This window comes from Papaver somniferum, chromosome 7, assembly GCF_003573695.1.
Source record: "Papaver somniferum cultivar HN1 chromosome 7, ASM357369v1, whole genome shotgun sequence".
Taxonomy (NCBI): Eukaryota; Viridiplantae; Streptophyta; class Magnoliopsida; order Ranunculales; family Papaveraceae; genus Papaver; species Papaver somniferum.
This window is the reverse complement of record NC_039364.1, coordinates 224,679,994-224,703,947: the sequence shown is the minus strand read 5'-3', so window position 1 is coordinate 224,703,947 and position 23,954 is coordinate 224,679,994. Positions and strand designations below refer to the sequence as shown.

At 36.3% G+C, this 23,954-nt stretch overlaps 2 protein-coding genes, 1 non-coding gene and 1 pseudogene across 3 annotated transcripts; all 4 read left to right on the top strand.

Moving 5' to 3' along the window:
• The first annotated feature begins 566 nt into the window (after positions 1 to 566).
• On the top strand, positions 567 to 638 carry TRNAD-GUC. Its single transcript has one exon. It is a non-coding gene; the product is annotated as a tRNA-Asp (tRNA).
• A 37-nt stretch (positions 639 to 675) lies between these two features.
• LOC113299686 lies at positions 676 to 4,922 on the top strand (annotated as a pseudogene).
• A 941-nt stretch (positions 4,923 to 5,863) lies between these two features.
• LOC113293417 (peroxidase P7-like) lies at positions 5,864 to 7,085 on the top strand. Its single transcript, XM_026542059.1, has 3 exons — positions 5,864 to 6,076; positions 6,233 to 6,424; positions 6,534 to 7,085. The coding sequence occupies exons 1-3, from the start codon at positions 5,864 to 5,866 to the stop codon at positions 7,083 to 7,085; spliced, it is 957 nt and encodes a 318-aa protein (XP_026397844.1).
• Positions 7,086 to 20,004: 12,919 nt separating this feature from the next.
• On the top strand, positions 20,005 to 22,172 carry LOC113296036 (nuclear polyadenylated RNA-binding protein 3-like). Its single transcript, XM_026544376.1, has 4 exons — positions 20,005 to 20,021; positions 20,704 to 21,411; positions 21,523 to 21,699; positions 21,980 to 22,172. The coding sequence occupies exons 1-4, from the start codon at positions 20,005 to 20,007 to the stop codon at positions 22,170 to 22,172; spliced, it is 1,095 nt and encodes a 364-aa protein (XP_026400161.1).
• Positions 22,173 to 23,954: the final 1,782 nt, after the last annotated feature.

Sequence of the window (23,954 nt, the reverse complement as noted above, 5' to 3'; positions counted from 1 at the left end):
GCCAATCGATAAACTATTCCCCACCACCATCTCCGCCACCACCACCACCAGTCGCCACCACCGTCCGATTATAGTAAATGCAATGTGAATGTTTTTTACTACTGAATTATATTCTAATTAAAATAAATTTGTTGTGTAAATGATCAATGTTTTTGGTTGAAAAATATCAAAATGATATACATCCCCCACTCCCTTCCCCTGTTCTTTTTCCCCGCATGTGTCAAGCATGTATTGATTAAATCCAATAATAATAGGACTCCCCTGCTAATCTCAATCCAGAAATCAAGGACTAAGAATAATGACACCAAATGGGAAAGAGAGTGGGGAAGTGCAGCAGCTTCGTGAAAATTTATTGAATGAAAAGCTGACGAGCGTACCGCGTCAGGACTAATAGAAAAAAGTTAAAAAGAAAAAGAGAATCAAAATAAGGAGTTACATTGTTCCCAGTTCGAACTGCTTTAATCAATGAATCCTCACTTTTTGTTAGAAAAACAAAAATTCGAACTGCTTTGGATTTGACATCCTTATAATATATTTATCCCTAGAGGGAACCAATTGCCACCTAAGTCGTTGTAGTATAGTGGTAAGTATTCCCGCCTGTCACGCGGGTGACCCGGGTTCGATCCCCGGCAGCGGCGTTTTTTCTTTTTTAAAGCATTTGTTTCTTAATTTTTCAATACCGACTCTTTTTTTCATTCTTTACACATATACCAGTCGGACTCGGCAACTCCCCCAAAACACACCACCACCGGTCAACGCTTTGCTAATAGAACCAGGTAAAACTTCTCTCAGTTCCGATATCTACTTTCCATCTCGTTTGAACCTTTTGTGAGATTGTTCTCTTAATTTATTCATCTGGTTGATCTCTTGTGCTGCTCTTTTTAGCTTAAGCTAAATTAGCAGGTCTGTGGACTGTGATTGAAATGAATGAAATTCATTACATGAGTTGGCGGCATACTTGATCCTAGTAGATTTTTTTCCGAATTAATTTCAATTTAAAATTTAAGTTTATAGTACTGACGGAAATAATTTTTCATTTACTTGCTGTACCTGTGCTTCAGTAAGCAAAAAGATAGAAATTGTAACTATGGAAGGGAATGAGACTGACCCTCATGCTGTTGAGATAGATGGAAACCCTGGGGTTTCTGACCAATTGAAAAGCCTACAAATCAACAGCAAACAGCAAGATGATGATCATGTCTCGGTATGGATGTATGTTTTAATTTATTTATTTTTATGTAAACTGGGGTTCTTCTTCATGACTGTTCCTTATTGTATTGCGAAATTTTGATTTTATACTTGCTACCAATACCATGCAGCAATTATTTTAAGTTATGTAGTAACTAGTAAACACGGTGAAGTGATGAAGAGTGTCAAAGTTATTAAACCACTTAGTTGAGAAAGAATTTCGGACACTTACCGACTTATGTGACTTTAGAATGTAACTAAAGAGAAGCTAGAGAGAAATTCTGATAAAATTCTTTCGTGTTTACTTGCTTTCTTTTCTTTTGGTTGTTTTCTTGTGCCTGCGAGTGAACATTGCTCCTCTTTCATTAGATAAGGGTGTGACAAGGTTCATCAGGGTGTGTGTTCCGCTGCTTCTGCACATCTGGTGCATTTTGTTGCCTCAGATCAATAATGACTTCAACTTGCCTACTATTTTATGCATATGTATGATCCTTGTTATAAATTGTCTTATAAAGCGGACCTAAATTCTAGAAAAAGTTTTTTGGGTTTATTTTCTTCTGAAGAAAGTACATTGCAGTCTCAAGATAGCTATGACACGGCAATCTCGCTTTCACCTCCTGAAAAGAAAGATGATGATGGAGACCAAGGGGGTGTGTCAGTAGTAAATGAATCACAAGGTTAGTTTCATAGAATGACTTCATTTTGTTAAGTCAAGTCGGATCTTTCTTGTCCTTTTTGTTTTGGAGAAGTAGTTTATGTAGACATTGCCTAAGAACTTCGAGCAATATTTTGGATCTGTACACACACAGATGCTCTCCATAATATATAGCTCTCCTGGAAATCCTCTGAGGTTACACATATAGTAGTTTGTATACTGTTACTAATTTTCTCAGGTTGTATTCTTTTGGTGTACTTATCAGTTATACCCTTCAACTTTTTTTTGCAGAAACTGCCAAGAAGAAAAAAAGGAAAAACAAAAGCAAGTAAGCACTTTCTAATTTGATTATATGCATTCAAATTTCTCTCTAAATGCGCAACTGGCTACTAAACTTCCGATCATTTACAGAAAAAAGAAAGAACCCCTTCAGCAGACTGATCCGCCATCCATCCCTGTACTAGAACTTTTCCCATCTGGGGATTTCCCTGAAGGCGAAATTCAAGATTACAAAGATGAGTAAGTAGTTTCTCTCCCCTAAGAGTATGCAATTTAGTATCTACACTTCAGCTATCTTTCTAAACAGATTAATTATGGTACTGTAAATTTGGTGTTCCTTCCAAAAATAAGAAGCCGTGTCAAAAAGAAGTATTGAATTGAGTATCTAAGAGGCACTCTCCCTTGTAAACTAGTTTGACATGTCTTATAACTGAATTTACATTTCCCTTTTGTGGGATTTATCTTTCTTGATCTACTTTTTGTTATAAGTAATCTATGGAGAACTACATCTGAAGAAAAGAGGGAACTGGAACGCCTTGAAAAACCTGTCTATAATGCTGTTCGCCAGGCAGCCGAGGTTCATCGACAGCTTGCACTTTATCCATTTCAGGATTTGTAGACTAGTTTTCCTTCTGTTTTTGATGATATATACAACATTCATCTGGTGCTATGTAGATGTTCTTCAGCAATTCTGATCTTACATTTATGTTTATTAGGTTCGCAAATACATGAGGAGTATTATAAAGCCTGGAATTCTAATGATCGATATGTGTGAAACTTCGGAGAATACAGTTCGTAAGTTAATTTCAGAGAATGGTTTGCAAGCAGGCATTGCCTTCCCTACAGGTTGCTCTCTAAATTGGTACAACCTTTTCCTTCTACTTTTTGTTTTCAGCTGCAACCATTAAATGCATGTTTTTTGTTTTAAGCCGCATCCATGGAATTACAGGGTTGCAGCTCATTGGACACCAAACTCTGGTGATAAGACTGTACTTCAGTATGATGATGTTATGAAGTTGGATTTTGGTACTCATGTGGATGGTATGACTCAAATATCTATACTAGTCATGTTCCACCCAATATTTGTCTAAGTTCATTATGCGTCTCTCAAGTCGTAGGCTCAGCAGTGCGAGTGATGTTTGTCTGTAGATGCTATTTTAAACATATATTTGAACTTTATTGTGTACTTTGTTCAGGACATATAATTGATTGTGCGTTCACAGTGGCATTCAATCCGATTTTGATCCACTTCTGAAGGCCACACAAGATGCAACAAATACTGGAGTGAAGGTAGTTTGTATTCCCTGCACTGGACTTGCTTTCTCAGTAGTGTCCTTATTTAACCAGGACCTACAGTTTTTATTCAATTTTTGTCAGTTTAACAAATAATGTCACTCATATTTTATCATTGCCACGCTGCAAAAGATGTTGGTAAGTTCCACAGAAACCAATCAGGAATGCTTGTTGCAACTTGAACATGTGGGTGTGGGTAGGTTAGCTTTGGCCAAATGCGGATGTCCTTTACAGAATGCATGTCTATCACTTATAAAAATGTTTTATTTTGAGACCTATAGATTAGCAAGCATTAATTTCTTTTACTCTTACTCTTTAACGATCTCTTGCTTAGGAAGCTGGAATAGATGTACGCCTTTGTGATGTTGGTGCTGCAATCCAAGAGGTCATGGAGTCATATGAAGTGGAGATTAATGGAAAGATATTCCCTGGTAAGAATGAATATCAAAATTCAGGTTATTACCAGTTCTTTGTACAGTAGCAACGTTAAATTTTTTTCACTTTGTGTTGCTTTGTTTCTGTGGGAGTATTATGCTTCATCCTTTTGTTTATCCTTCTGTATATTTTTCTTTGCATAGTGAAAAGCATCCGAAATTTGAATGGACATAGTATTGGAAGATATCTGATTCATGGTGGTCCTAGTGGTAAATCAGTCCCAATTGTAAAAGGAGGAGAACAAACAAAAATGGAGGAAGGTGAATTCTTTGCAATTGAAACTTTTGGATCCACAGGTAACCTCTATTCTCTAGAACCATGGCATTAAAATGTTCAGTTGTTTATCGTTGTTATGACAAAAGCAAGCAAATCTGTCGCCTAAAATCGCAGGAAAAGGTTTTGTTAGAAGAGATTTGGAGTGCAGTCACTATATGAAAAATTCCGATGCCGCGCACATACCCCTAAGGCTACCTAGAGAGAAGCAACTGCTAGCAACTATCAACAAGAATTTCTCAACATTGGCCTTCTGCAGACGTTACTTGGACCGACTTGGGGAATCTAAATACTTAATGGCATTAAAGAACCTTTGTGACAATGGCATTGTTCAGGTACTACTTGCTTTCTCCTCGTTAATTCTGACAACTTCATGTTTTGGGAAGGTTCTATTAGTTCCTATCCTTTCATTAACCTTACCAGTGCATCAATTCATTGTTTGTTTTTTCTTAGCCCTGTCCCCCACTGTGTGACATCAAGGGAAGCTACATATCTCAGTTTGAGCATACCATCTTACTACGGCCAACTTGCAAAGAAGTGATATCTAGAGGCGATGACTATTAGAACGTGTTTGTTTGAGGTCCATATCTTTGTTCAGGACTTGTAATAACTGTAGTAAACCAATTCCCCATTTAACTTCATACAGTAGAGAAACCTCAGTGGAAGAAGAATCTATGTATATTTCAGAATAAAACTTAGCTGTTTTTTCTTTTCGTCTGATTTTGTGCAATCATAGAAATTTGTGTGTATAATTTTTGTACCTCTGTATCTGGGTCCTAATGAAGTGTTCTGTTATTCACAATGTTACTGTGCTCATATAATGAGCTTGATGTGTCTAGACTTGTAAGAAATTTGGAAACTAAATTGAGGCTAAGCCTAAAATTACATGTTCAAAGAAAAATGTGTGCCTTGGCTAAGCGCCATCAACTTCTTGCAGTAGTCTACTATCCAAAAAGATGGTCAAATTCCTTTCTGCCTTCATGGTATAATGCTGTTACTTCTTAGGTACTCCCATTCCATACGCCCGTAGCATTCACACTGATGCCCTCGCTCTAACAAATGAATCACCAAACAAACAAATTAAGCTGTTTATAGGTCCCTGCTCGTGGTATAGTACTGTTAGAACTTGAAATCCGGAGCTACTGTATTCTTATGGCCGACCACGCAGAATTAATGTTAGCTGAAATGTAAGAAAATCAACTATGTGATTTTGTTTTTTGGTGATGCACACCATTAATTGTGTAATGTGAGTTTTGTCCGCTTAGCTGAAACCACTAGTATGCGGTCGGGTTTGAAGTTTCAAACATGGCCTAGTTCAAAATTTGATTAGTGTTAGATATTTTCAAAATAATCAGACTTGTTTGTTTTCTTTATATGAAATTACTAGCTATTATTGGAAAAACAGTAAAACCGAGTACAACTCTTAGCTGCAATCTGGAGCTAGTAGTAGTGTATGTAAAGAAAGTCAAATATACGCTATTTAGAATCTTGGATTATATGAAAATCCAAGCAGCACATTTTGAAATTTTATCCCTTAAATTTTGTTTCGTAAACCCCCACCACACCACATACCATTACCAGTCAAACATAATCTCTTCCTCTCTACGTTTTATGCATGCATGTCTACGGAATCTACTCTTAATACTTCTATAAATGGAGATACTTTCATTCGATATTCTTCACATCCAAACTTACGATCTCTCAATCATTCTTCACTGATAACTTATCATTTTGGTTCCCATGGCTGCCATTCCTGTTAACTTTCTCACATTATTCTCTTTTCTGGCTTTGCTTTTTTCTTCGTCCCATGGGCAGTTATCCACAAACTTCTATGCTACAACTTGCCCGAATGTATCAACCATTGTGCGTGGAGCCATGACCCAAGCCCTCAACACAGATTCCAGAATAGCTGCCTCTTTCCTTCGCCTCTTCTTCCACGATTGCTTTGTTAATGCATGTCTAAATTATAATGAGTTTTCGTCAAGTTTATCATTCACATAATAAACATGCAGAATGTTGTATAAGCAACAAATATTACTCAATTAAATTTTTTAGTTACATGCATATTATAGTATTAGTTCTAATGGTTGGTTAATGTTTGGTTATTAGGGTTGTGATGCTTCAATCTTGCTGGACGACACAACAACGTTCACTGGTGAGAAGAATGCAGGACCCAACGCAGGAACAACACGCGGGTATGAAGTGGTCGACACAATTAAATCACAGGTTGAAGCAAGTTGCAGTGGAGTTGTATCTTGTGCTGATATACTTGCTCTTGCCACTAGAGATGGTGTTGTCTTGGTCAGTACTAATTGTTTTAGTTACCAGAGATTATTTTAAATTTTAGTTGCTGCTTCCAACATATATACTCCTGCAAAAGTGATTAACTTTATTGATAAATTGCAGCAAGGTGGACAAATGGATAGTGCCATTAGGAAGAAGAGATGCAAGAACTGCAAGCCAAAGTGCTGCAAACAGCCAGTTACCCGGCCCTTCAAGTACTCTAGCACAATTAATCACTAGTTTTTCCAACAAGGGGTTTAGCGCTGCAGAAATGACTGTCCTATCCGGTTCTCACACCATAGGTCAAGCTGGTTGCGCAAGTTTCCGAAACCATATTTACAATCAAGCCAACATTGATCCAGCTTTTGCCACCACTCGCAGGGCAAACTGCCCTTCCACCAGCGGTAGTGGTGATCGAAACTTGGCTCCACTTGATGTCCAAACTCCAATCCGATTTGAAAACGCATACTTCCAAAACTTGGTGGCACAGCGAGGGCTACTAAATTCGGACCAAGTCTTGTTCAATAATGGATCACAAGATGCATTGGTTCGAACATACAGTCAAAATAATGCTAGGTTTCTGGCTGATTTTGTAGTAGCAATGGTTAAGATGGGAAATATTAGTCCAGCTTCAAGCACCGTTACAGAAATTAGAAGGAATTGCAGGAGGACTAACTAATGAATTAATTATATACTGTATTTATTATCAAATCAATAAGTGGTAGCTATAATTGGGATGGTAAAACAATCCACATATTTTCCTTTTGTTTATGCTCCTGTAAGTGCAAGTTTTATTTTAAAAGCTTCAATAAATAAAGTACAACAATTCTGAAACTTAACTAGCTAAGCAATTATAAATGCGGCAAATCAAATTAGGAGGTCTTTAACTGGAATCAAATGGAAAGAAATTAACGAATGAAAGAGTTCATTGAAACAATCAAGGCGAAACTACAAAAGTTTTGGAAATAAAATTTGAGCTGAAATCAAATGGGTACAAGCAATCTTTATACACTAGCTAACACAAAGCTACAGAAGGCATTTAGATGTATGCTTGTTGGTCAATTTGGAATGGCGAAGAAGATTTGTTTTTGTCTCCCACAGCAACACATGTAACATACTCTCATGGTGTCCCCATCTCTGTCAAAACTCACATTTTCACATTTTGGAATTAGGATCTGTTATATGAGGATCGCTCGATTTTTTTTTGTATGTTCTTATTCTGGGGTAGAAATGTTTAACATCATCTGGAGTTTTGTGAGATTGTTCGTATAATTTCTTACTATCTGGTTGATCTCTTGTGCTGCTCTTTTTAGTTTACGGTGCATTAGTAGGTATGTGGACTGCGATTAAAATGATTAAGGATATTGTTGAGGTACGAAAAGAATGAAAGAGATGCGAAAAACAGAGTGAAATCTATAAGATTGGGGGAGGAAGAATAAGAGATTGAAAGCAAGATATAGTTTATTAAGTTTTAATGATAATAATAATTTTATGTAAACTTGAAACAAGGCCTGCCTTTATATAGGCATCAGTTACGACTAACTTAAAGAAGAGTTTAACTAACTTTAGGAAATAAAAGAGTTTAACTAAAAATAGAACTCGAATAACTAGTTTAGGAAATAAAGAGATAAACTAGGAAAGAGTTGAATTCGATACTGCATCAGTCCTTCTTGAATGAAGCTCGTCCTCGAGGTGTCTATAAGTAATAAGATATCATTATCTCCATGAAAAGCGAAAATTTCTTGAACATTGAACACATTGGATATGTTCCCGTCAGCAGGAAGGTCTATAACATATGCATTATCATTGATACGTTTCAACACTTTAAATGGACCATATTTCTTCATCTTGGTTTTGTTGTAAGTACCCACTAGAAATCTTTCTTTTCGTAAATGAATCATAACCAACTCTCCTTCTTTGAAAGCTTTAAAACTTTTGAATTGTCTGCATCCTCCTTATATTTTGCATTAGATTCTTCAAGTTTGTTTTTGACTTCTTGATGAAGCTGAGAAGCTCTTTCCACCATATTATCAGCTTTAACATTGGAATTCTGTAACATAGCAAGCACCACTAGATCCAGAACATGATTAGGAACTTTACAATAAACAATCTCAAAAGGAGTCTTACCAGTAGATTGATTCACAGAGGTGTTGAAAGCAAATTCCATATGAGGTAAAAGGACAACAACAACAATAGTGGATGCTTCAGGTGGATCATATGGATGAAGATTCAGATGAATAGGCAAATTTGACAAACGTCATGATACAATTATACACGGATCAGGTACCGGGAGATCCAAAATCGAGAGCAGTATTGACAAGAAGATATAAGTGGAGATTTCGGGAGTAAGGACATCAACATATGATCAGTGATTATTTTATCAACAAGTGTGTTTACTCCAATGAAAGTTTGCAACGGCTGTTTCGTATGCCGCAACACTTGGTTATTGGCTTATCGGAGAGCTTTCTCGGTAAACCCTAAATTCAACTATCAATTTGACGAATGAAATGTATGGGGACATAATATTAAGAAAAATGTTATAGTAGCTCTAAGAATCTAGGTTATGGTCTATCGACTAATGCCTGTGATGAGTACATTTGTACGGCGAAAACAACAACATAGGAAAATTTCGGGTATGTTTTGCGAAACTGTACTCAACCATTTTGGTCCACATTTTTTGCGACAACCAACACAAGATGATGTAGAACGATTACTAGTTGAAAATGCGAAAAAAGGCTTTCCCGGAATGCTAGTTAACCTTGATTGCATGCATTGGGTGTGGCATGGATGTCCTTATGCTGAGCAAGGGCAGTATAAGGGACACTAGTCAAACCAACTTTGGACTCCTGGATTCAAATAACGACATCAATAGTTTGCAAAAATCGCATTTGTTTGAAGAACTGAAGTATGGAAATGCTCCAACTGCAAATTTCACCGTCAACGAAAGTAATTATAAGATCAGATATTTTCTGATGGACGGAATTCATCCAGCGTGATCAACTTTAGTTCAAGCTTACTGTGAGTTACCCGAAGCCGGGGAGCACCGTGTTAGAAAACATTTTAACGGAAGAAGATGCGGTGTGTGGAGGATGTTAAAAGAGCTTTTGTAATTTTGAAAAGGAAGTTCCATATAATTTGTGGATCATATTGTTCATTTAAACCAATAAAAATGAATATGGTTATGCTCAGTTGCATCATTTTGCATGATATGGTAATCGAGGAGACCCGACGGGATACCAGTTGGACGAGTTATCCAGATAAAGATTTGAGGAAAGAAGTTCAACCACTTCATGGTGTGACTGCAAGAGATTATGGAATGGTAGAAGAGATAATTCAAAACAGAGGTTTACATTTAAGACTGATGGAGGATCCGACTGCGCACAATTCGGAAAAAGAAATTCTCACAGGATTTAGTTTATTTTTATTTCATGGTTTGTGTAGTTTGATTTGTGTAATTTGGATAAAACAAACGTTGAATTTGAAACAAAAATTTACGTTGAATTTAAAACTAACTATCGCATCCATTATTTTAAAATCAAACTAAACAAGTGTGATGGAAGTGCTTTCATTTTTCACTTTCATTAACTTCCAAGTCATCGTCATCAGAAACAATGTTAACTGTTGTTGGATGTTGGTGTTTCTTCTGTGCTTGAACTTCATCTAATACATCCTGCTAAAATCGTAATTGTGCAACATTCATTATTGACGTGTTTATTCCCATGATTCTTTTCATGTGCGCATTGAACAAATTATGGTCAACCGCCTTACGATCTTTACTCATTTCTGAAAATATCAGTTTTTTTTTTCTCAAAATTCTTGAAGGTGGTATTCTAAATTTGAGGATTGTTCAGCATCTTGAGCTTCTTTTATGATTCTTTTTGCTCTTTTGACACCCGCCTCATCAGGTCTATTTGCATTTCCATTGATATTAAAGTTAGAATTACCTTGTTGGAAGCCTCCAGTATTAGCATTAGCATTTGAATTTGTTTCTGGTGAAGAATAAAGATGCCCAGTTTGTTGAGAAATATTTTTACTTTCGTAAGGTAATTCCTTTGCTACTTGATATCGGCTATATCGGTTCAGCTTTCTGATCATGTGTAAATATTCTTCGTGCTTTAAACCCGAAGAGTTTTTTCTTTGTCATTCCTCCCGAGTTTTTCAATGTTGCAATTTGAATAATTTTAAATTAGTTATTACAACAAACATTACATGTTTTAAAAATCGATTAAACCAAATTTGAAATGTGACTTACCAAATCGACTTCGGTATCTCCTCTCCCTATTTGACGAGCCATTTGCATCATCAAAGCAACCCAACTGTTCATGTCTTGGCTGATTTCATTAAAACCGGTCGACAACCCTAAAGTATCACATTTTTTTGTATATTTGTATATTCTCAGTTTCTTGACAAAACTGTTTAAAAATTCCCTCCCAAAGAGTATTATGATGTTGTTGAACACTATTGATAGAATCAAGAGTAGATATTAATAACCTCTGCAAATAATCTTCATCGATAATATACTTCGGACCGCGAGTTTTCTGTGAAGCATTTTCTGTTGTAGCATTTTAGTTTTGTGATAAACTGCCCATTTATGTAAAATTTTTATATTTTTTTTTCTATTGTTTTAGAGGTTAAGAACTTGATCGTTGAAAATATGAAAATATAAGAAATTTTTAGGGTGAAGAGGGTGTGATTTTGGAGTTGAAATTGATTGAATTTATAGAGAGTGATTCGAAGACCATTGGATGAACATAGCCATTATCGACTATAAAGGACCGTCCATGTCAATATGAGACGAGGCTCGTCTTAACAAGAGTCTTGGCTCGTCCTAATGTAGGACGATCGTCTCATATTGAACCATTCGTCTCTTGTTGAGATGCTCGTCTCAATCCGAGACGGGATGAGAAAACTCCCACATTTGAGCGTTTGCCCATCCATTTTCTTGGTTTGTCTATCCCAATATGAGGTAGGAATAGGCGAATTTGCTCGTTTTCCACTCCATAGATGACAGGGGAAATGGTCAAGCTAGGTGCGTAAAGGCTCAAGTTGATTCTCTATGTTATTTTTTTTAATTTAATTTTGATAAGAAAAAATACTGGTTCCTAGGTTACTTTCTATATCCTTCATTTAGGAATTTGTTTAGGTAATTATAGGGTTCGAACCCCCTTTATCGCCTACAGGAGGAATCATGAGATCACTTGATGATTCTCAAGCTGATTCTCAATAGTAGCCTTTTGGATGCTCCACCAACCGGCAGTTGCATGAGGACGTTAATGAAAGAGATTTATAATTTAGTTTCTATTAAATGCATATTAATTTTAGTCCAATTATTGTAGTTTTTTTTTAAAATAAGAAATATTTAAATTAGTTATAATTAGTACAATGATGATGCAAATACAAAGACATTTTTATTGATTAAACATAGCACAACATAACACCAAGTTAAACCACAAAAATGACTGTGAATCGGTTAACACATTTAATTAGTCTACTCCAATATAAAACACATAAGACATTTCTGAAGTGTTTTCTGCATGTGTCTTCTTACGTAGAAATTTGGATGTGCATATAACCTTGGAAAACTGGGTTTGAGCATCCAATAATTCTCTGCGGACAAATTTTTTTTTTCTTTCACTGAGCTTCTTATTTACAGTGGTAGCATTGTCACTTCTTTAATTTGGATTTCAGTTTCAAGTGTTTGCACATCTACCTTTTTCATGTTATTTAGCCTTCACAACATCATCTAGCATTCAAGGTTCTTTAAGACAGTTAGGATATTGACATTGGAAATACCTAATCTTTGTTTATTGTAATTCAATGACTATTATGATGCCTGAAATAACCTCCTTGTGAACACTTAGAATACATCCAAGGGCACTATATCACACTGTGGTTATCCATGAAACATAATGGGCAAACCTCTTTTTCTTTCATACATAATGTATATGTTAATCCATAAAGCCTAATCATATGGACTCATGATTTTTTAGAAGATATAAGTAGTTATACAAAATGAGACAGCTTGGATTGTCATAGGGATTTTAACCAAATCTTGGATCAATCTGACGAAAAAAGGGAGGGGGGATTCCCTTCAATAGTCTTCAAGGTATACCTAATAAAAGTCTATTGGAAAGGTTATCTTTGTTTAATCAAGGTTTTAATGGTGACAGTTATACGTGAAACAACAGAAGACAAGGTAACAAAAACATAATGTAAATATTAAATAAAAATTTTATTCATGCATATAGGAAAATACAACATCTAGAGACAAAGCTCAGACACTGAACTCATATTGGTTCTAACCATAGTCTTCTTCGGCTGGAACTAGGTTCTAATTCTGTTCTGAGCAGAATTACACTTTCATATTTTGGGATACATAGATTAAAGATAAGTCAAGCATCTATATTATAAAAAGAAGTGGTGTGTGTGTAGCCTTACAAATCCGACCATGGATATGGTCATCCCACGACGCGGATCGGTTCGTTATATGTCGTATATAGGCGTCCGTCGGATCGTAGGATTTCCGGATTTGACCGTGTTTCCATAAGGTATTCGCGGTTATATATCGGGAACAAAAAAAATCAAACGTCCCTTGGGTTTCCTAAATCAATACCAAATCCATGTCATGTACAAAGAAATAATTAAATTGCCTTATGTATTCACGATCGGTTTAGGTAAGTACACTCAGATGGCGGTTTTGGTATATAAAGCTTGGGCGCAAAGCAAACAAAAACAAAAACAAAAACGGAGAGGAAGAAGAAGAAAAATTTTTGTTGTTTTTTTATTGATCGGTAGGAAGAAGAAAGCTACGATGGAAGGAGGAGCGGTGCCGATGACACCAATTACTACTGATGATACTATTACCGATCATGAAAAACAACGATGTTTAGCTGTTGAAATTGATCCTGTTGCCACCACCTGTGCTTTAACTGGAGCTGCTGAGGTGCTTTAGGGTTGAACAAAAATTATTCTTCCGTGAAGACATTGAGATGAATTGGGAAGCAGAAGATTTGGTAGGTTTGGAAAGATTGAGAGGTTTGGAGTTGTCTTCCGTGAAGAAGAGAAGTGTTATGTGTTTTGGGCTTTTGAATGTTGGCCGGAGATCGAAATATCGTTGGAGATAGAATCGAAGACATAGAGGGTTTAAGTTGTATCCATGATTCGTTGTTAAAATAAGATAATTGTTTAAGAGCTTGAATAAATGGTTATGAATGAATGGGTGTTGGACTTCTTGCAGGAAAGCAGATGAATTGATGATAGAAAAAGTCATTGGTTTTCCCAATCCAACAAACTCAAAAACTTTACCAGCTTTAAGCAGTGCAGTTGATTGATCTTCAGTTGTAACAAAGGGAAGAATCAGTCATATTTTCATGCGGCAAAAAGAGTGAATACGGCGGAACCATCCCTAACATTTGTCAATGAGATATATAGTAAAGCTAGAGAAGTGTATATGAAATGAACACAAAGTTAATGAAGAGGAGAGCACAAAATGTTCTTCATAGAGCCGTTAAAAATTTACTAAGAAAAAACTAATAGGAAATCGATTTACAGTAAAATACATTAAAAAAATAACAATCTAAGTATGCATAATTAGAATACACACCTGATTAAAAAGTAATCTCGAGAGCCAGAGTTTCGAGAGAGTCGAGCATCAACTGAAAAACAATGATACAAAGGAATCATGACAAAATAAAAAAGTAAAATTTCTAGGGTTTGATTTCTCAGAGAACCAAGAGCAGAAGAAAGAAACCAAGAGAAGTTTCCCAACTTTAAGATTATAAAACCAAAACCAAGCAGAGAGCAACCTTTTCAAAAACCCAATCACATAGCACTTCTCCTCTTCTTCAATGTAGAGTAGGAATATGTGTAGGTTGCTTAGCAACGAGAGTGGGAGAAAAAGAGTGTATGATTGCGCCTTAAAAAACGGGTGTGGGAGGTACATGAGTACACAAAGGTGGATTAGCAGCGACAATGGCTTAGATATGGTATGGGAAAACATGAGTATGTTGTGGTTAACCGGAATAGGAGGCAGAGGAGTATATACTATACAAACTTATTTTCGTGAAAGAATCTTTCGTAACAGTGGCAGTTAATCCGTGATATAAAATCGCGTCGGTGCGACACCTATTATATGCTTCGAAAGTTGACTTTTTGCGGCACCACGGTTACTCATCAAACAAATATGGTCTTAATTGGAAATCAAATCAATAAAAATAAAAATCCAATAATAACATGATATGCCAGACGAATAATCCAAGAATTGTTCGGTTCTTCGAGTAAGGATCAGTGGAACCATGAGATTGTGATTTGAGATAAGACCAAGGAAAACCTTAAATTCGCACGAGTAAGTATCCTAATATAATTAGATTTCATATTGTAAATTAATTTTCCTACATTTATTAAAAGAATTTAAGGGGTCACGGCCGGACTATAAGCCCCAACTAATCTGACACGACCAACAAAATGCTAGGCAACCCCGGCTAATTTGACCCGACCAACAAATCACTAGGCATATTTAAGGGGCCACGGTCGGGGCTGTGTAAGCCCCGACTAATTAGAGGCTAATTAGACACGACCACAAAACACTAGGGTGCATGGCAGGCCCCAACTAACTTATAGGTATGTTTGACAGTTCTAATTTAATCAATTTTGTTAATTACTAAAATTTTGTGGGAGAATACTGACTGGCCGACCAAACAATAAAAAAAAATCGAAAAAGGCCCCAACTAACTTATCCGGCTACTATGATCCAACAAATTAAACACGCTACTGTTACCCGACTAACTAACACACTATAATATGACACGACCAACTAAATATTGAGACCGTTCTGCTATGACCCGACTAACTAAATATGCTCCCGACTATTATAGACTGGACCAACTAATTAAACACGCTGATGTGACCCGACTAACTAACACACTATAATATGACACGACCATATAAATATTGGGACTGATTAACTGAATATGCTCTCACTATTATAGACAGGACCAACTAACAAACTAATATAAATATGGGCACTACGTCTGCCTTTAAATTTTCTCCATCGCCGGGGCCGTCAGCCCCGGCCCCATCCGGCTACTATGGTCCATTAAACACGCTACTGTGACCCGACTAACTAACACACTATAATATGATACGACCAACTAAATATTGGAAATGTTCTGTTATGACCCGACTAACTAAATATTTTCCAGACTATTATAGACATGACAAACTAACATACTAATTTTAATATGGACACTACATCCGCCTTTCCGGCTATTATGATCAAACTAATTAAACACGTTATTGTGGCCCGACTAATTAACACACTATAATATGATATGACTAACTAAATATGTGGGCAATATCTGCTTTTAAATTTTCTCCATCGCCGGGACCGTAGGTCCCGGCTTTCCGGCTACTATGATCAAACTAATTAAACACGCTACTGTGACACGACTAACTAACACACTATAATTCTACACGACCAACTAAATATTAGGACCGTTTTATTATGATACGACTAACTAAATATGCTCTATGGGAATATAAAAAGGTTGAGCCTCGGCCGAACATGGAAAATCGATAAGAGGTTAGAACAACTTTTCAAAAATCGACGAGAGGCGGCCGGCGTGATACCTAGTATATATATATATATATATATATGTATTTAATACATAGTACATGTGGTACATCTCTGCTAAATGCTACTGAGGTAATCATTTCAAACCTTCATTTCCTAGAGGGGAAATCTTTCTTTTTCGAAAAATGTTTTTGGAGCCTCTGACAAGAAAATCTCAAAAGCTTTAAAATAGTTGGAGACTCTAAATGGTTTTAAACATTATCAGAGTGGACGTCATCATATTAACAATAAAATGTTGAAATTGGAACTACTTTGTGATACTCAGAAGACAATAGCAAAACAATTATCTCTAAGAGCAACAAATGGACGTCTTCTAAGCAAAAATTATCTTTTAAACTTTTTGTCCTAGATTTAAGAGATATGAGTAGATAAGTAAGGCCCTACAGTTGTGAAGGATTGAGAATCGAACTCGTGTCATGTTCTCAACCATGCATCTCCAAATGAGAGGAGGATTTAAATGACCCCACACAAAAATCTTGAGATGTTATTTAAGCCGATATGAAAAAAATATTAAAGTCGTATGTTCTTGGCGTTTAAGGTCAACAAGGCATACATACATGCGGATAAATCAGAACACCTGTAGCAATTTTTGTTTTTTTTTCCCGAAATATCCAGCATGGTTTTAGTATATTGCTTTTAAAAGGTGTTTGAGTTTTTTTAAGAGTGTTAGTAAAAAGAATGTGATATTATTAATGAAGGTAGATTAGAAAGCCAAAAGAATCGCGCGTGCACCTTTGCCAGTTATACAAAAAGAAAGGTGGTTTAAAACGTAAATACTTTCTAGAAACCCTAACATCGGGGAGTAAAAGATGTACCCGTGTATATATCTATGACCATCATCTCTAAGTGCCTCATGATTAAAGAATATTAAATATAGTTCCGGTAGTTGTAGTTGGAAGACCGTAAACTTGGCAATGAAGGAAAGGTTTGAGCATTGAACAACTAATCGATAAGAGTGCCTATGTTTAGTACTAGTGTGTATTAAGACTAATGCATGCAAACACAAAACAAGTTTCGAAATGACACCATTGTGTGCAAAAGGATTGGATATCAAAATAAATGCCAAATAAATATAGCAAACACTAAAAATAGTATATGAGAAAACTGATCCTTTCATCATAGCAGGTGACAACCTATAATACATCCAAACAGTTTACTTATCTTCACAGTTCACACCATATCTACCCTGCTTTATATATAAAATTATTGTTAGCAGTTGATTTTCTTTCACATGGAAAGACTAAAGACTTTCAAGCCAACATGTACATACACAAGATTGACGTAGAAAAATATCATGCCTTGAAAAACATGCTAATTACAACTTACAGTTTAACCACATCAATATAAGACTTTCAACCATATTATTTTTGATTATATATATAAGTAGCCAGTAGCTATTTAAAACTCTATATATATGCATGATTAATTGTGTGCATATACAAAGCAATAACATTGGAAGTAAAGAAAAAGGTTATACATTTAACAAAAATAAACACTTGTAGATATGGGTTTTGAGATTCAAATGCCATGCATTGATTTCACTAGTACCCCAAAGATTTAGTAGAGGGAAGTGAAGGTTGGAAGAATTTATGTAAACTAGTTAGAGAAGCTGGTGAAGTTTATGGTGGTTTCCAAGTGATTTATGATAAGATTCCCGTGGAATTATACGAAAAAATGTTTCAGGGATTGAAGAGTTTGTTTGATCTACCGCTGGAGACTAAACAAAAGAGATACGACGACTCAAAATCTCACAATGGATATATACTGGGAGGTTCAAATTCGCTCCTTTGTTTGAAAGTTTAACCCTATCCAATCAGTGACGGAGCCCTGATTTTTGGGCAGGTGGTGCTTTGTGGAAAAAATATGTATACCTTTACTAAGTGGAAAAGATATATATACCTTCACTAATATTGGTCTTATTATATACTCCCTCCGTCCCTAATTAGATGACCTATACCATAAATAAGTGGAGTGATAGATTAGTATTATTATAAGAAATATGTAAAATTTGATAGTCATATTTATATTCATTAGATAGGTGTTTTAAAATGTTTTCCGATGATTCAAAGTTTACGAAAATCCGTTGTATAGTTTGAGAGATAAATCATTTTTAAATTTACTAATAAATTTTAACTAGCTCATCTAATTAGGGACGAAGATAGTATAATTTATAACGATTTACATCAAACACCATAAAGAAAGAAAATGAGAAATCAATTATATACAGCAGTAAAGATAATATTGTTATTTGCTATTGGTAGGACCTATTTGAAAGGTATAAGAGGAATTCATAGTTTTCCTTCCCGACGTTTCATTTTTGGAAGCGTTCCATAATTACCTCATCACATATGGAATTGAAAATAGCTCTTCCTCAACATATGTGATTAAGAAATCGTTAATCATTCAAAATTGATTAATTACAAAGAACGTTAACTAGAAACAATTGAGTGATCATAACTTGGAGAAAGATAAGTAACAATACTAGAACGGAAAATGGATTATTTGTCCAAATATTTTTAAAACATGGTTCAAATGGACGAGTAAAAATTATTATGGGTGAAATGTACACCAAAAAAATAGCAAGGATGAAACTGGAATCATCCTGACTTAAACTTAAAAAATGGCAAGGATGAAACTGGATGCATCCTGATGTAAATTAAAAATAAGAAAAAGTATTTGAAAATGGGTAGGATGAAACTGTTTACATCCTGGCTATTTTTACATTTTTGTCCATTTAAACAGTATCAAAACCTAGATGCCCTTTTCACCCAGGAATTGTTGATTTTTGTCTTTTAAACCAATTTTGTGATACTAAAATAGGTTCACTAGAAGAGGTCTGGGTGTTACGAAATAAAATTGGAAGAAAACCCAAATAGTTTAGGCTGTTTGGCCACTTTCCACTATCTAATCATTTATTAGTTTCTGGGAAATTTGTGTTACCTCCCCTATAAAGATTGATAATTTGCATTACCTCCCTTACAAAAATAAAATTAGCAAAACCTCTCATCCTCAATAATTCCGTCTATTCCAAGTTAGCTGACTCAGCACGAACTTACACGTGGTTTTTTGTAGGGGAGGTAATGCAAATTACTAATCTTTACAGGGGAGGTAATGAAAATTATCAATCTTTATAGGGGAGATAACGCAAATTACTCCAAAAAAAAAACCACGTATAAGTTAGTGCTGAGTCAGCTAACTTGGAATAAACGGAATTATTGACGAGAGGAGGTTTTGCTAATTTAAATTTTATAGGGGAGGTAATGTAAATTACCAATCTTTACACGGGAGGTAATGCAAATTACCCCTTAATTTCTCATCTACCAATTGATTTTCTCTCTCTCGCGTTCTAAACAAGTAACGCTAGTGAAGATGTTTTAAGAGTTTGGGTGGGTCCATGGCACCATCCACCCCAAAACTTGTCATAAAGAGAAGAAAAACCCAAAACTGAGAACTTAATTCACATGACTGCTGAGATAAAAACAAAATGTCCTATTCTCCCTTGCAAAGATAGTTTTGAAACAAGGGTTAATTAGGGGCCTGGAAAAATAATTGGGGGCCTGACCAATTTATACCCGCACCAGAAAAGTTAAGGGGTTTCTAAAATGATGGTGAAAGTATTATTTTATCCTTCCCAAAGAATTAACCCTAAAACCCTATTAAGACTTAAGCTAGGCCCCCATTTCATTCCATCACAAAAATCGATCATCCCCTTCTCCTCCCCCCCCCCCCCCCCCTCTATCAGCCCTCATTCTCCATTAACGACCACTAAGAGAAAATATTTCATCTGATTCATCGTCGAAATCGTCGATGCGAAAACTTTAATCGACGATTAACTTCTTCTACAAACATGGCACGTACGAAGAGGACTGAGAGACTAGCCAGTCAAATCCCCAATCTCTTCGCTACCGTTAAAGCCGCGAAGGAGTGTTCGAGAACAAGCAAGAAATCAAAACCTCCGGACAAAAAAATGGCTCCAATTAGATGGTATGTCCTTTAAAACCCCCAGCTATAGCTTGGGTTTCAGTTTAATTTGATGTTCTGCTGAAAATTAGGGTTTGAATCGGAGAAATTGATTTCTCAGAATGGTAGTCGTTAATAACTAAGCTTGAATTCTAACGATTTTTCATCTTGGCTTAACGATTTTCCATGTTTGGTTAACGATTTTTGATATGCATGTTGGACTTTGGAGAAATCTTCAACCATTAGGGTGGCGGAGAAAACGATTCTCGTTGTAGTAAAATTTTTATTTAGGTTAGAATCGTTAGACATTTGTTTTTTCTTAATGATTTTTGACATGCATGTTGAAATCATCAAGAAATCGTTAACAAATTCTTTAGGTGAAAACGACCCTGTGTGATTTTTTCTGACGACCATTTTTATTAATCAACGACTCCGTGATTTTCCAAACCACCACTCTGTCCCAAATAATGAAAAAGTCATCCACATAATTGGAACAAGTTAACGATTTTTGTGGACGACCAATTTTAGAAGTAAACGACTCTGCACCATACATATTTGGTCTTCTGTCTAGAAAATAGGAAGAATCGTTAAGAAAAATTGCTTGAATCGTTAATAATTTGTATGGAGTCGTTAGTTTTTGTAAGAGTCGTTTATTTTAGGAATTTTTCCTGACGACTATTACATATTTTTGTTGTTGGCCTTTCAGTAACAAGAATAAAAAGGATAAGAATGTCTTGGTAACTCCTCCATCCAGACCTCCCCGCAACCAAAAATACCTAAATGCGGGTCTATTACGAGGAAAAACACCGAGTGAGGTATCCTTAATTATCCGCCAACCCAGAGAACCATGTGCTGATTCCTCTGCATCGTCATCTTCATCATCTGATGTTATATCTACAACCCCAAGCGATGAAGAAGAAGAAGAAGTCGCGGAACATGAAGAAATTCCTTTAGTAGGTGAATATGATGCTTATGATTATGAGGAGGATGGTAATCAAGGTAATGGTGGTGATGGAGGGAATGGTGGTGATGGATCGAATGGTGGTAATGAGGTGGCAGAGACTGAGGAAGAGGGGGATCAAGGTAATGATGATGATGAGGATGAGGATGGGAATTGTGGTGGTAGCATTGATGAAGAGGGGGATGAGGATGATGGTAATGATGGAAATGGTAAGGAAAGAAATGATGGCAGTAGCGGTGATGATGATGATTATGAGGAGGAGATTCAGGAGGATGAGGAGGATGCTGTGCAACCACAGCCACAGCCACAACCGAAACCGAAGGAGAAAGTCCCAAATAAACCAAGCGTGCGGCACATTCCACCCATGCGTTTGCAGATTACTCGTCTACCCGGTGGGAAAGCCAGAGGTGAACCTAAAGATGGCGGCAAAGTTTTATTCGGATATGATAGCTCGTGGGACCGTACCATCAATGACACAATTGTAACAATCTCAACTTTGCTTTGCATATGATTTGTTGATATTTAATTTCTTATGTTTTAATTCTATTCGTTTGTCTTTCGTAGGATCATAAGAATGCCACTTTTTAGACACCAATCTTCTTATGCAAAAATGAAAAAATGGCCCTTAGAAGGTGAATGTCCAAGAGTGAGAGCCATTGTTGAAAACTCAGGTTTGTATGCTGCCGTTCAAAACTCCGTGATTGCATATGACAAGGATGCAGTATCATATTTTACGGAGAGGTTTTATGGCGAAGTCGATAATTCCAATTCCCTTTTGGCGAGATGGCATTGATTCCCGAAGACGCAGAACAGATTCTAAGATTGCAGGTTGAGGGAAAATCCACGGATGACAAGTTCAAGAAAAACCTAGATTGGAAATTTTTTTATGAAATGACGGAGAAGTTGTTTGGATGGGATGAAAAGAAGACGTATGGCCTCTTTGTGATGGGAAAGAAGTACCCAAAGAAAGAGTTTAAACTTATTAACATTAGAAAGATGTATGCGGGGTCACTTGAGAAAGACGGAGAACAACTAGCCAACTAACACAAGAACGTGCTCAAAAGGGAGATGGTGATGATCAAGGTAGTGGAGAAGAAGGTGGTTCTCAAGGAAGTCCTGGACAGGGTCCTTCAAAGAAAAATCGGACATCATCAAGTCGGGGAAGTCAGAGAGGTCGAGGCGGAGGTCGAGGTCGAGGTGGTAGTAGTGGGTGAGAAGAACTTATGTCTAGAACTTTAAAGTGTATGGTTTAACATATAGAACTTATGTCTTTTAGTATTGTCGACTTTAACTTACGTCTTTCTTAGATACAACTATTTTATGTAGTTCGTACTATCGGTATCTTGTGTGGATTGGGATTCCTAACAATTTAGCATGTTGTTTAGAAGTTGTTGTGCTTATATGAATGTTCAAATGATGTGAAAATCTGGAAAATATGACAACTTGTTGTTTGAGTCGTCAGCAAATGTTTTGCAGAGGAACGACTCAAAACCTGTGGAAATAAAGTCAGTGTTAGAGTCGGAAAGAAATATTTTGCAAACCAACGACTCACCCGTAGACCAAACCACCTCTCTGTCTGATTTTATTAAAGGGTCGTTAACATTTATATGAACGGTTAACGACTTCTGATGACCCATTGGTTAAATTAACGACTTCTTTCTATAACTATGTAGCTCCTCTGTCTAAAACTTTTTAAGGCTCGTCAAGGAAAAAAATGTTAAGAGTCGTCAATTTTGTTTCAAGGTTCATCAAGGAAACAATTAAAAAAGTTTGGGGTCGTCAAGGAAACAATTTTTCTTTCAAGGGTCGGTCAATTTTAGTAATTTTATTTTTCCGAGCCCTTTCACAAACTTATAAGTTGGCACGAAAATGGACATTTATTTCATTAAGGAAATAACTTTACATCAAAGTTGCATTGCAGACGAGTTAGAATTTGATACATCAAGTGTTCTTCGAAGAATTTGAGCAACAACGGAGGGTTAGTATAAGTGATCTAGAATCTGACACATCAAGTGTTCATCGATAAACCTCCTTGCACGTCGGTACAACGTCGTATATTCTTTGTGGTGAATGAACTTTGTTTCCCCATTACGAATTCTCCATAGCCCATTGAAACGTTCCAGCTGAAATTCAGTGAACTCTTAAATATTAGTATGCGAACTTCTAACGATGCCATAAGTATAAATATTATCGGATTACTCACTTTTTCTCTAAGAGGAGCTTGTGGATGATGTTGGTATACCATATTTCTAACTTTCACATAATCTCGCGTTGCACTTTTTATGTAGTTGAATCGAAATGTTAAGTCTCTCCATTTGCGGTTATTCGGATTCCCGGTACGCCCGTAAAAGAACTCTTTAACTCTCTTCCAAAACATTGAATAGATTTCATTCGTACGTTCACGGAACGTATTAGCAAACGATTTAACAAGACACATGTCAACGTGTTCAAGAATTGTACTTGGTGTTCCTTCCAAAGCATTCCACATATTCATTCCATACTCGTACTGGTTTGTCCACTCCATGGTATAGTTTCCCCAATCACCATAGACCACTCGTGGTAAAGGAAATTCTTCGGAAATTTTCATACCTATGTAATGGTTATTATTGACATGTGCCATTAAAAATTTTCTTTTCTTTATCGTCGCGTCGCACCTAGTTCTTGAGGGTACGTACATACAAGACACTCCGGGGAAGCCTTTGCTGAATACAATTACCACACAAGTGAATGTGTCCGCTAAAATTTGACCACCAAAAGGCATTTGCATCCAAAACTTATAACCGGCCTTCTTCGACACCTTCCTCCATTTCACGTTTGAAACCAACTCCCTAAACTCCAATTCCCTATCTTTTTGATCTCCTTCCATGAGCATGGTCAAATAGAGTTGTTTGTCCTCAACTAGTTTTTCTACCATTTTTCTCCTTGCATATTCGATTTGGGTGAGATTAAGTTCGTCGGCCTCGTCGAAATTCCCTAATTGTTCTGTTGCAACATGG

What these genes read in the sequence shown, in the direction of transcription:
- LOC113293417 (XM_026542059.1), top strand. Translation starts at nt 5,864, where the DNA reads ATGGCTGCCATTCCTGTTAACTTTCTCACATTATTCTCTTTTCTGGCT. An exon ending in TCCACGATTGCTTTGTTAAT is followed by an intron (nt 6,077 to 6,232) that starts GCATGTCTAAAT and finishes TTTGGTTATTAG; the next exon opens with GGTTGTGATGCTTCAATCTT. An exon ending in CTAGAGATGGTGTTGTCTTG is followed by an intron (nt 6,425 to 6,533) that starts GTCAGTACTAAT and finishes AATTGCAGCAAG; the next exon opens with GTGGACAAATGGATAGTGCC.
- LOC113296036 (XM_026544376.1), top strand. An exon ending in TTATTCGGATATGATAGCTC is followed by an intron (nt 21,412 to 21,522) that starts GTGGGACCGTAC and finishes TGTCTTTCGTAG; the next exon opens with GATCATAAGAATGCCACTTT. An exon ending in GTATCATATTTTACGGAGAG is followed by an intron (nt 21,700 to 21,979) that starts GTTTTATGGCGA and finishes CACTTGAGAAAG; the next exon opens with ACGGAGAACAACTAGCCAAC.